We start from the raw sequence: 13,197 nt of genomic DNA on the forward strand, positions 1-13,197 counted from the left end.
TCTAATATGCATGTCCTTGACTCTAATATACATATCCTTGACTCTAATATACATATCCTTGTCTCTAATATACATATCCTGTAGCCCAGGTAGAAGCTACCCTGTAGCCCTGGTAGAAGCTACCATGTAGCCCAGGTAGAAGCTACCATGTAGCCCAGGTAGAAGCTACCATGTAGCCCAGGTAGAAGCTACCACGTAGCCCAGGTAGAAGCTACCATGTAGCCCAGGTAGAAGCTACCATGTAGCCCAGGTAGAAGCTACCCTGTAGCCCATGTAGATGCTACCATGTAGCCCAGGTAGAAGCTACCAGGTAGCCCAGGTAGAAATTACCCTGTAGCCCAGATAGAAGCTACCATGTAGCCCAGGTAGAAGCTACCATTTAGCCCTGGTAGAAGCTACCATTTAGCCCAGGTAGAAGCTACCCTGTAGCCCATGTAGATGCTACCATGTAGCCCAGGTAGGAGCTACCATGTAGCCCAGGTAGAAGCTACCAGGAAGCCCAGGTAGAAGCTACCATGTAGCCCAGGTAGAAGCTACCATGTAGCCCAGGTAGAAGCTACCAGGAAGCCCAGGTAGAAGCTACCATGTAGCCCAGGTAGAAGCTACCCTGTAGCCCAGGTAGAAGCTACCATGTAGCCCAGGTAGAAGCTACCCTGTAGCCCAGGTAGAAGCTACCAGGTAGCCCAGGTAGAAGCTACCATGTAGCCCAGGTAGAAGCTACCCTGTAGCCCATGTAGATGCTACCACGTAGCCCAGGTAGAAGCTACCATGTAGCCCAGGTAGAAGCTACCAGGTAGCCCAGGTAGAAGCTACCATGTAGCCCAGGTAGAAGCTACCATGTAGCCCAGGTAGAAGCTACCAGGTAGCCCAGGTAGAAGCTATCCTGTAGTCCAGGTAGAAGCTACCATGTAGCCCAGGTAAAAGCTACCTGTGAGAAAAGTGAGGCGCGTGTTGACCCCGCCATGACCTCCTTCTGTCACGTGCACCTGGTGGTAGAGAAGGTAAACAACCCGGCCCCGTTCTGGTGAACTACAGCTTTGTTAAGTGGTGATCTCTGGTGAACTAGCGCTTTGTTAAGTGGTGATCTCTGGTGAACTCGAGCTTTGTTAAGTGGTGATCTCTGGTGAACTCGAGCTTTGTTAAGTGGTGATCTCTGGTGAACTCGAGCTTTGTTAAGTGGTGATCTCTGGTGAACTAGAGCTTTGTTAAGTGGTGATCTCTGGTGAACTAGAGCTTTGTTAAGTGGTGATCTCTGGTGAACTAGAGCTTTGTTAAGTGGTGATCTCTGGTGAACTAGAGATTTGCACATCAAGTTTACAATGTTTTTATTAAGAAAGTTGAACACAAAGCTAGACAAAGAAGGGGTCAGCACAAATCCTACAAGGATTTAAGTACAGATGGTCACAACGATCCGGTAAATTATTGTTTACATCACGTGATCAACTACCGACTCATCTTTCAGCCTTTCAGGCGCTGTAACTCTTGCAGACTACTACCATCCCCGCCATCTGTTGCTGGAGTTGTCTCGCTTGGCCACCTCCCTAAAGAAACAACCCCAGCAGCTCGTAGGCGCCATAAAAACAGACCCCCCCCCCATACACAGCATACAGGCAGACGACCACAGTAGTACACATACAAGTAGACCTCTCTCTAGTACACAGACAAGTAGACCTCTCTCTAGTACACAGACAAGTAGACCTCTCTCTAGTACACAGACAAGTAGACCCCTCTCTAGTACACAGACAAGTAGACCTCTCTCTAGTACACAGACAAGTAGACCCCTGTCTAGTACACAGACAAGTAGACCTCTCTCTAGTACATATCAAGTAGACCCCTGTCTAGTACACAGACAAGTCGACCCCTCTCTAGTACACAGACAAGTAGACCCCTCTCTAGTACACAGACAAGTAGAACCCCTCTCTAGTACATATACTGTCCTCTACAGTACACAGAGAGACGACCCATTCGAATTATTACACAGTATCGCCTAGTACCATTAACCCAGCCAGTACACAAATAGACGGCCACCACACGCACACAAATAGACGGCCACCACAAGTACACAAACAGACGACCACCACACGTACACAAACAGACGGCCACCACAAACAGACACCACAAGTACACAAATAGACGGCCACAACAAGTACACAAACAGACGACCACCACACGTACACAAACAGACGGCCACCACAAACAGACACCACAAGTACACAAATAGACGGCCACAACACGTACACAAACAGACGGCCACCACAAACAGACGGCCACCACAAACAGACGGCCACCACAAGTACACAAATAGACGGCCAACACACGCACACAAACAAACGGCCATGACAAGTACACAAATGGACGGCCACCACAAGTACAAAGAAAAACCAACTTTAAGAGAGCAAGACTTTACAATTGAAACAACAGATAAGCCGTCATCGATATGTAAATCTAAACAAGCCACTCCTGTTTACTAGACCTATCTCTTTGTTAGAAGTCAAGTGAAAGGCAGCAATAGAATATAACTGCCAAAGGTTTATTAAATGTGTATATATATCTACTGGTCCAGAAATCCGAGTGAAATGCATAACAGATGATATTTAATTAAATATACAATGTATATAGTATATTTCTAAGCCCGTATTAGTTTCTGTTATGTATAACAGGAAGTATCGGCGATTGTATAAACACTCTGTAGATAGCCATCTCCCCACCTCCCCACCCCCACCTCCCCACCCCCACCCTAAGACGTATTCATGCTGTACTCTAGTGAATAGCGTCCTCGTATTTTCCTTCCATCTCCCAGCCGCAGAGAATATCTTCCGATATCAATAGCCCCCACCCAGCCCATAAAGGATATTAAAAACAAACTCATTTATTTTATTGATCTCAAATCCCTAAGAAAGCCACGGCGTTGAAGACACAAATAAGCCCTCCATAAAACGGAGAGCTTCCCAAACTTGGGCTCATCAGGAAGTTATGCACGTGCCGATACTGTCTGCACAATCAGTGGTCAGTTGAGTGATGGTCTTAAGTAGCTTGTGGAACTTGACCCATATTCAATTATATATATATATATATATATATATATATATATATATATATATATATATATATATATATATATATATATATATATATATATATATATATATGGTACTACAATGTCAGATCTTATATACAACATGGGTTTTATTTTAATCGTAAGACCCCCACAACTTTGCTAGTTAAATAAAATTATTTTTCTATCACCGTTAATGTTTTTTTCTTCTCTAGTAATCATTTGTAAAAGAAAATGTTTTTTGTTTTGCCTGAAAACCTGTGTTTGTTAAAAATAATGTACAAACAACTTGAATTCCTTTTGTTCAGGTGTCAAATTGAAATCTTTCATCTCATCAACGACAGGGTAAAAAAGAGCGTCGATAATGCCGGTCAGACAAGAAAGAGTTAAAACCTGACTAGAAAATACAGGGAGAGAACAAGATGCCAAGATCAACAAACACAGCCAAACGTTACTTTTGTTAGCGGGTAGTGGACTTGGATGTGGTGGATTAGTCTGGTACAGGGGAGGCTACCACTGGTACAGGGGAGGCTACCACTGGTACAGGGGAGGCTACCACTGATACAGGGGAGGCTACAACTGGTACAGGGGAGGCTACCACTGATACAGGGGAGGCTACCACTGATACAGGGGAGGCTACCATTGGTACAGGGGAGGCTACCACTGGTACAGGGGAGGCTCCCACTGGTACAGGGGAGGCTACCACTGGTACAGGGGAGGCTACCATTGGTACAGGGGAGGCTACCACTGGTACAGGGGAGGCTCCCACTGGTACAGGGGAGACAACTAATACAGGGGAGGTCACAAATACAAGGGAGGCTACTAATACAAGGGAGGCTACTAATACAAGGGGGGTCACTGGTATACCTACTACACTTACAGATAAACTTCTGATATAAAAAAATGTACACAGGTAGAGATCTAAAAATAAATTGGTGTCTAGGCTTGTAGAGGTGGTGTGTTTGTATGTGCAGGTTGGTGGGGGGGGGGGGGGGTGGTGGAGAGGAGTTTTCTAATGGGTGGATGCCAGTCTGCCAAAGATGCACCTCCAGAATTCGGTACACAAGTCAGACATTCCTAGCTGCAGCAGAGTTATGCTGTGACTGTTGTTTTCTATCAAGTCAACAAGGCAGACATCTAGTGATAGATCCGACTGTACAGACATAATTACCTCCCCATAGGATTCCTTGCATTCGACGGAGATTAAAGCCCTCTAATGAGAGCACGTGAAATAAGGAAGCTTTGTTTTCTGAAGGAAATCCTTAGAGAGATGGGGTGGGGAGGTAAATAAAAAACAATGTATGGTGTATTTCTATGGGGGGGGGGGGGGGGCACCGGGGAGGTGTGTGTTAATAGAGAAGATACAAGTAGTATTTAAAGAAAATACATTGCTATCTTCTAAAAAAAATGCTTCTATTAATAGAAAATACCTAGGAAATTTCAATGTAGAGAAAATATTTGGTGTTAAATGAGTACAATGATCTAGAACCTGTGCTCTATCAATGTTAATAGAGACAGATAGTGCACTTGAACTACGCGTTTGAAGGGATTTTGTTACATTTTTAAGCAAACTTAATAATATCTATAGGGGAGCCAGTGTTAGTGTGCTTGAATTTTAAATGAGAATATTTTAGGGGTGAAAACATTGTTGTAGACATTTGACATTTGTAGCACGGTGGAGGGGGTGTCACGACATATAGAGGGGTTGGAGGCGGGCGTTGGTACTGAAATGGCAATGTTAACATGGTGTTCTTAGTGCAGAACTGGCCAAGAAAAGACTCGTAGATTTTTTTCCAGACGGGATCCAAACCCGCAATGACACGACAGATCGCCTCGCCTGCAGTGGACAGCGGTACCAGAGCCAAACACTTCAACTGTACTTACTGCATGTCCATACAGAGATTAGACCAAGTGAATTTCCACTCAGAGATTAGACCAAGTGAATGTCCACTCAGAGATTAGACCAACTGCATGTCCACTCAGAGATTAGACCAAGTGAATTTCCACTCAGAGATTAAACCAAGTGAATGTCCACTCAGAGATTAGACCAACTGAATGTCCACTCAGAGATTAGACCAAGTGAATGTCCACTCAGAGATTAGACCAAGTGAATTTCCACTCAGAGATTAGACCAAGTGAATGTCCACTCAGAGATTAGACCAACTGCATGTCCACTCAGAGATTAGACCAAGTGAATTTCCACTCAGAGATTAAACCAAGTGAATGTCCACTCAGAGATTAGACCAACTGAATGTCCACTCAGAGATTAGACCAAGTGAATGTCCACTCAGAGATTAGACCAACTGAATGTCCACTCAGAGATTAGACCAACTGAATGTCCACTCAGAGATTAGACCAAGTGAATGTCCACTCAGAGATTAGACCAAGTGAATGTCCCCACAAGGTTAACTGTGATGTGTGTAGTTGAGTTCACTTGGTTTAACATCGCGTTAAAGTTTACCTGTCTTATTTTAACACGTGACCTTAAGGTTCGGGTAACGTTCGCGTGCTACTTAACTCCCGCGCGTGCATTACATGTGATGAAGTGAGCAGTTGGCAGGTGGAGCTGACTGGTTCGTTGTTGGCCGTGCTTGTTACATCAAAGTTACACCAACTTCCCACTTGTATCCGGTGGTAATTGAGGTGGGAGGTGGGATCATGTTTCCTACAGCTAACTTTAGTTACTTGCTTGTTTAGTTAAACGTAGAGGTAAGCAATAACCCTAACGAAATCACGTGACGTCAGTGCGAGTACCGGATACAAGGATTCCTTGATGTAAATAAATCATGTACTAGCGCCACCTAGCGTGTTCTGTTCTTGAGATAGCTCTGGCTGTGTGGTGGGGTTTGTATTGGTGTGGTGGGGTTTGTATTGGTGTGGTGGGGTTTGTATTGGTGTGGTGGGGTTTGTGTTGGTGTGGTGGGGTTTGTATTGGTGTGGTGGGGTTTGTATTGGTGTGGTGGGGTTTGTGTTGGTGTGGTGGGGTTTGTATTGGTGTGGTGGGGTTTGTATTGGTGTGGTGGGGTTTGTGTTGGTGTGGTGGGGTTTGTATTGGTGTGGTGGGGTTTGTATTGGTGTGGTGGGGTTTGTATTGGTGTGGTGGGGTTTGTATTGCTATAACTTTGGCTGGTGGTGGGGTGTAGCTGCAACGTCACGGTGTAGGTATGCGTTTAGTTTAAGGTCAGCTACCCAGGAGAAAAGTGCTATAGCTTGTAGTTAGTTGTGTGGCTCCAGTCTAAGCTAACTTCTATAGCTGGTAGTTAACTATAGAACTCCAAACCAAGCCAGCTGATATGAATATTCTATCCTGAGAATCAATGGGGATTTTTTATTGTTGGGCTCAGTGGTTTTATTACCCCCCCCCCTCCCCCGTCCCCCGGTCCCTCCCAGTCTCAGAAAAGAACTCTGATTGATGGCTGGGCTATCAGTGCCAGACCGTTTGGTCAGTGCCGCAGGAGCTCGGCAGTGACAGAACATGTTGTCAGTGACAGAACATATTGTCAATCAGCATTATGTCAGTGACAGACTGTATTGTCAGTGACAAACAGAATTGTCAGTGCAACACAGCAACGTCTATGCAGGAGCTGACACCATTTGAAAACAAACAATAATCTTGTCATGAGATAATTATTTGTGTCTCTCTGTCAGCTGATTGGAGGCGTGCATGTGTACTTTTGGTTGCTAGGCAACCTTTTGAAGCCACCTATCCTGGCAACCTTCTGATGATGTTTATAGAAAATTTCCAAACAGCAAACATTAAGCGACGATACTAGAGGTCATCGGCCGCCATTACGGCGGTGACGTCACGGGTCATCTGTAAGACGTTATGGCGTGTGGGCTGTGTGTTGAGTGGGCTGAGCTAATCAAAGTCAGGGGAAGCAAATCCTGCGCTAGTCTTAACAGGGGCTAGTCACGCAGTGTCGGCCTAGGTAGTGAGACTATGGGCTATATGTTGGCTTTAAAAGTGAGACTATGGGCTATATGTTGGCTTTAGTAGTGAGACTATGGGCTATATGTTGGCTTTAGTAGTGAGACTATGGGCTATATGTCGACTTTATTAGTGAGACTGTGGGCTATATGTTGGCTTTATTAGTGAGACTATGGGCTATATGTCGGCTTTAGTAGTGAGACTATGGGCTATATGTCGACTTTATTAGTGAGACTGTGGGCTATATGTTGGCTTTATTAGTGAGACTATGGGCTAATGTCGGCTTTATTAGTGAGACTACGGGCTATATGTTGGCTTTATTAGTGAGACTATGGGCTATATGTCGGCTTTAGTAGTGAGACTATGGGCTATATGTTGGCTTTAAAAGTGAGACTATGGGCTATATGTTGGCTTTAGTAGTGAGACTATGTGCTATATGTTGGCTTTAGTAGTGAGACTATGTGCTATATGTTGGCTTTATTAGTGAGACTATGGGCTATATGTTGGCTTAAGAAGTGAGACTGTGTGCTATATGTTGGCTTTAGTAGTGAGACTATGGGCTATATGTCGGCTTTAGTAGTGAGACTATGGGCTATATGTTGGCTTTATTAGTGAGACTGTGGGCTATATGTTGGCTTTATTATTAGTGAGACTATGGGCTATATGTTGGCTTTAGTAGTGAGACTATGGGCTATAGACTGCTACCTTGCTTTACGGAATTAACTGTGACATCATCATAATAGGGGAAAGTGACGGATAAAATGCGTTTTTTGACCGTCGTTAAAATATATATATATATATATATATATATATATATATATATATATATATATATATATATATATATATGTATATATATATATATATATATATATATATATATATATATATATATATATATATATATATATATATATATATCGGGGAGGGCTCGCAAAATGGATAATTTTCCATGGATGCCGGAATGGATCGCTACGCTTCTGCCCAAATATCGGCTTAAATAGTGAGAGTAGTTTATCTGTAGAGTGTTATTTCATTAATGTATTTCATTTTAGAACAAAGGTTGTTAATTGAAAGATTGATAAGAAACAAATTCACTTTATCTTTGTAAGTTCTGCTTTAAAGCCCCCTCCCCACCAGCTCACCTCAAACGGTAGAGTAGTGAGATAAAATCTGCTGACCTATGACCTCTGCACCCTGGCTGACCATGGGCGGCATATGGCCAGAGATAACCTTGTAAAATAAACGCCTAAAGGGCAGGAGAGTTGCGGGCCTTTATCTCGGTGTTTGTAGACGTTTGTGTGAGGTAGCTCACGCATAGTGGTAGTAGCATCTACGACTGATCACTAGCTTCACCATAGCTGCAGCTAATCTAACCCGTAGCCTGACCATAGCTGCAGCTAAAACGTATTTTTAACTCAAACTCGAGTGGATATATTATTTAGATATAGATCTGGATGAAGCTTACAGTAGACCAGTGGCTGGATGAAGCTTTAGCTATCCATCGACAGTTTGTAGTTTTAACAGCTGATTTCATTGGCAGCATAATACTTTTTGTTACTTTTTAGACAGTATATTAAGTTATATTTTATTTAAATGTCCAATATTTAATAGAAGTTTAATTAACTACCTTTGGAGCAAATTACTTACAGTTATTGAGCGTTGAATAAAAAAATAAGTTATTTAAACCGTTGGAAGAATTTTTTTCAACAAAGATGTAAATGATAGGTGGTGCTGAACAATAAACTTTACAGCTGTTTATAAGATTCTCATCATTTAGAAACTGGAGAAATGGCATATATAAATATAAAACACAGGTAAACACTATTTAAATTGGGTTTAATCCCCGCCCATGCCCCTTCCCTCCCCCCTCCTATGCCCCTCCCATGCCCCTCCCCCTCCCATGCCCCTCCCATCCCTCCCATGCCCCTCCCTCCCTGCATGTTTGCCGTAACACTTAGAGTTAACATTAGGGTAAGGCCGTGACGTAAAAATCACCAAATATTTGGACCTAAAGCTGGATACCATGGTGCACGCACATAAACCTATTTCTTATTACAGCCCTTGTTACTTTAGGCGGAGCTTAGAGTACACATTGGTTTTGTTGAACTATAACTGACCTGTTACTATAGTTGTGACGTCACTTCCGTCCAGCCTAGATTTAAAAATAGCCCGCTGTCTGGGCGCGACGTCTGACCAGAAAAGTAGTTCCTCCCCGATGTCGACAGCCAGCCCCACGATTTTACCGCCAGGCTGGGGAGGGGAAACATGACATTCATGGATGACATCTGAAGCAGGACTGACATGACATTAAAAACACATGACATTCATGGATGGCATCTGAAGCAGGACTGACATGACATTAAAAACACATGACATTCATGCATGACATCTGAAGCAGGACTGACATGACATTAAAAACACATGACATTCATGCATGACATCTGAAGCAGGACTGACATGACATTAAAAACACATGACATTCATTGATGACATCTGAAGCAGGACTGACATGACATTAAAAACACATGACATTCATTGATGACATCTTAAAACGACATAAAAAATCAGAATAAATTTCTAAAACAAAACAAATAACATGATAGTCAGAACTAACGTGACCTTCTGAATGCTTTAACAACCAGGTACAGAAAATGTGTTTCACATGAAAGTATTTTAAAATTTCTTTGAAAATAAATCCTGGATTTAAAATTTAACACCAACTTTAAAAAGAAAAGAATTTAAAAATGAAACCCGTGTTCGTTTAAGAACAAGATAATCCAATATTAGGCGCTATACAGTGTTTCAGATGGTTTAACAGACTTTTGCTCATTATCGATCATGTTTTTGTGGTCTTTGTTTTGGCCATGCGTGACTAGCTTGCCCACTACTGCTTATGTTGACCACTACCGACCACAATGGCCATTATTGACTACCTTGGCCATGTGTGACCACTACTGCTTATGTTGACCACTACTGACCACAATGGCCATTATTGAAAACCTTGGCCATGTGACGTCATTCATGCCGCTATGATCTTACAAGAGTTAGTGAGATGGCCTGTTTTGGTTTCAACGATACACTTGAAGCCAAAGAAGCGCAGTTTTCCAATGGATATTTCGGACAGATACACAGCTGAGTTGGATTAGATCCAGTACAATCCGTCGTAAAACATAAAGGACATTTAAAAACTGGATTACAGCCTTGGGTCGTTTAACAAAACAAATCGTACGAGATAGGCAGTGAAGGAAATTATCTCTTAATAGCCCCTCACCCCTCTCCACCGCCACCTCCCTTCAAGTTTACTCGCCGTCGTTAGAAGCTCGTATTTTCTCCTCAGGTAAACAAAGATAACACGAAGCATGAAAAAAAAAACCCTCAAAATTTTGTTTAAAAAAAGTACAAGAGTTATGTATTTGGCCCGGGTTCTCTCCCGTGTTCCCCAGCAACGGAGAGAGGCAGGTGCTGAGATGTCTGGAATCTACAGACCTTGATCTCGTCAGGCGGTTCCTGGTATATGGGTGTGTGCAGTGGCGTAGCGAGGTCGGGTGTCACCCGGTGCGGCACCTAATGGTGTCACCCCCCCCCCCCCCCATAAAGATGACAAGACACAATAGATGGAGGTGTTATACTGCAATATGACAAGACACAATGGATGGAGGTGATATACTGCAATATGACAAGACACAATGGATGGAGGTGATATACTGCAATATGACAAGACACAATGGATGAAGGTGATATACTGCAATATGACAAGACACAATGGATGGAGGTGATATACTGCAAGATGACAAGACACAATGGATGAAGGTGATATACTGCAATATGACAAGACACAATGGATGAAGGTGATATACTGCAATATGACAAGACACAATGGATGGAGGTGATATACTGCAATATGACAAGACACAATGGATGGAGGTGATATACTACAATATGACAAGACACAATGGATGGAGGTGATATACTGCAAGATGACAAGACACAATGAATGAAAGTGATATACTGCAAGATGACAAGACACAATGGATTGTCTTTATTTTCTGAGATGATAGATTCGATTTCGTTTCGTTTGTTAATTTGAAAGTATGTGCAGAAGTTGTCGATTTTTTCAACCTCGTACACATCAGTGTATATATTTTCTACATAAATTATATTTCGTCCGGTAGAGGTAGAGGTGTTAAGGGAATTGGGGGGAGGGGGGGGGGGAGTGAAGGGGGCATTCAGTTGCCAGATGTGTTCTGTGTAGAACTTATACAACAAGGGTGGATCACAACGACTCAAAAGAACTTATACAACAAGGGTGGAACACAACGACTCAAAAGTAACGGACGAGCATGTTTTCATTGATCTCAACAGAATAAGACACAGACAAACGGGTACACTAAATGGTTGGTGGCGAGAAATGAATAGATATTGAGGACTCGGGGAAACTCGTCTCAAGTCATTTTCTAACAGCAATTTGTGCCTGAATTATCCGACAAAGACTTCTAATCAGAAGCTGAAATCCACAGTTTTTACTTTCTCGTGTACGAAGTTAGAGAGGAAGTTCTGTGATCATGAAAAAAATCGAAATCTAGATGTTCACAAATCTCGACATTATACACCTCCCTGTGTCAGAATAACAATTTTGTCCGTACGCTTGTGTGTATGTCTGTCTGTCTGTCTGTCTGTGAACACGGTATGAGTACTGTTTCAGAAGTGTTGACACAATTTTATATATTGGTTTTAATATAAAATGTGTCGTTCTGTATCAGCTTTTGAATGATTTCTGGTAACCGGAAGTGGTACTAACTCTACTTCCGTTTTCTGAAAAGCCAATAACTTGGGAACTGTTTAAGTTAGGTGGACTAAATTTAACATATAAGTATTAAATTGTATGTTCATGTTGTTTTTTTTTCAAACTGTGAATACGCCGGTAAACGGAAGTGGTACTTTATTCTATTTCCGTGTGAAAACCATAACTTGAGTACTGTTCCAGTTAGGTAGACGAAAATTCCTATACAAGTATTAGATCTGATACTTGGATTAATTTCAATTTTTCCGTGACCTCTGATAACGCTAATCCGATACCTTAAGTACGGTTTCGGAAAAAGTATAACATTTCCGATCTCTACGCTATTTGCGATCTCTTAAAATAGATTACTTCTACCTTACCGATTTCTTCAAAACTTTTCATGTAAGTCTAGACTCGTTAACAATGAATCGGTACATAAAATTCGGCTAAAATAGATGATTAACTTTTTAAAAATTAATCAATGTTTTCTTTATAAAGCATTAATCATCCGCCATATATAACACACATTTGGTGCGCCATTCTTTTTTCTACGCAACTCTACTCGATTTAAAAAATGTGATATACTAGAAAATATGGGGGAGATGACTTCCAGCTTGTTTTATGTATAACTGTCACCAGTGTGATATAACGTTGGAAGTGATGATGTAAAAATGGGCAGCTACAAACTATAAACTACAAATTTGTGCAGTCTCTTGATGTACAATATTTATGGTGCATCTTCAAGCTAAATTGTTTCCTCATAAATAAACCTTGTCATTTTTTTAATAAAGAAAACAAAACATCTTATCTCGACATTAAAAAAAGCGGTTGGAAGAAGAAATCAGTAGAGACATGAGAGGATTATTTGAGGCAAGACGTTTAACATAGACTAGAGCAACTGATCTGTAGTGACGTAACAGGCTTGGGGATCGTTACGCGGACAGATTACAGGTCACGGTTGAGTGAACGCAAGTGAACGGCTCACACACGGGCCTACACGGGACATGCACGTCACGTGACCTTGAAACCAGGCTGATCCCTGACATCACGACCTTAAAGACGAGATGATTAGCCCTGGGTCACGCGCATGACGTAAGTACCAACAGGTAGACGTTAGGTTTTTCCTGGACCAGGTGTTTGGAGAAATAACACTAAAAATATGCAGGTGTGTCGAGCCGCCATCTTGTTCGTAGGTCGAGGTCTAGATGCCAGATTTTTTATGGACTCAATGGCATCATGGGATAGTAGCATCATGGGATAGAGGCATCATGGGATAATGGCCTACAGTGGCATCATGGGATAGTGGCATCATGTGATAGTGGCATCATGGGATAGTGGCATCATGGGATAGTTGCATCATGGGATAGTGGCATCATGGGATAATGGCCTACAGTGGCATCATGGGATAGTGGCATCATGTGATAGTGGCAT

General features: G+C 42.3%; 1 protein-coding gene across 1 annotated transcript in view; it reads right to left on the reverse strand.

The window, feature by feature from the left end:
- The window catches only part of LOC131941080 (uncharacterized), a 134,062-nt gene that overhangs the window by 49,778 nt on the left and 71,087 nt on the right, over positions 1-13,197 (reverse strand). Inside the window, exon 4 of the mRNA XM_059300066.1 lies at positions 9,104-9,236. Coding sequence (XP_059156049.1) covers positions 9,104-9,236 — 133 coding nt within the window. The remainder of the gene's footprint in view (positions 1-9,103; positions 9,237-13,197) is intronic.

Source organism: Physella acuta, unplaced genomic scaffold (genome assembly GCF_028476545.2).
Source record: "Physella acuta isolate Inbredline_101_S28 unplaced genomic scaffold, ASM2847654v3 ptg000345l, whole genome shotgun sequence".
Classification (NCBI taxonomy): Eukaryota; Metazoa; Mollusca; class Gastropoda; family Physidae; genus Physella; species Physella acuta.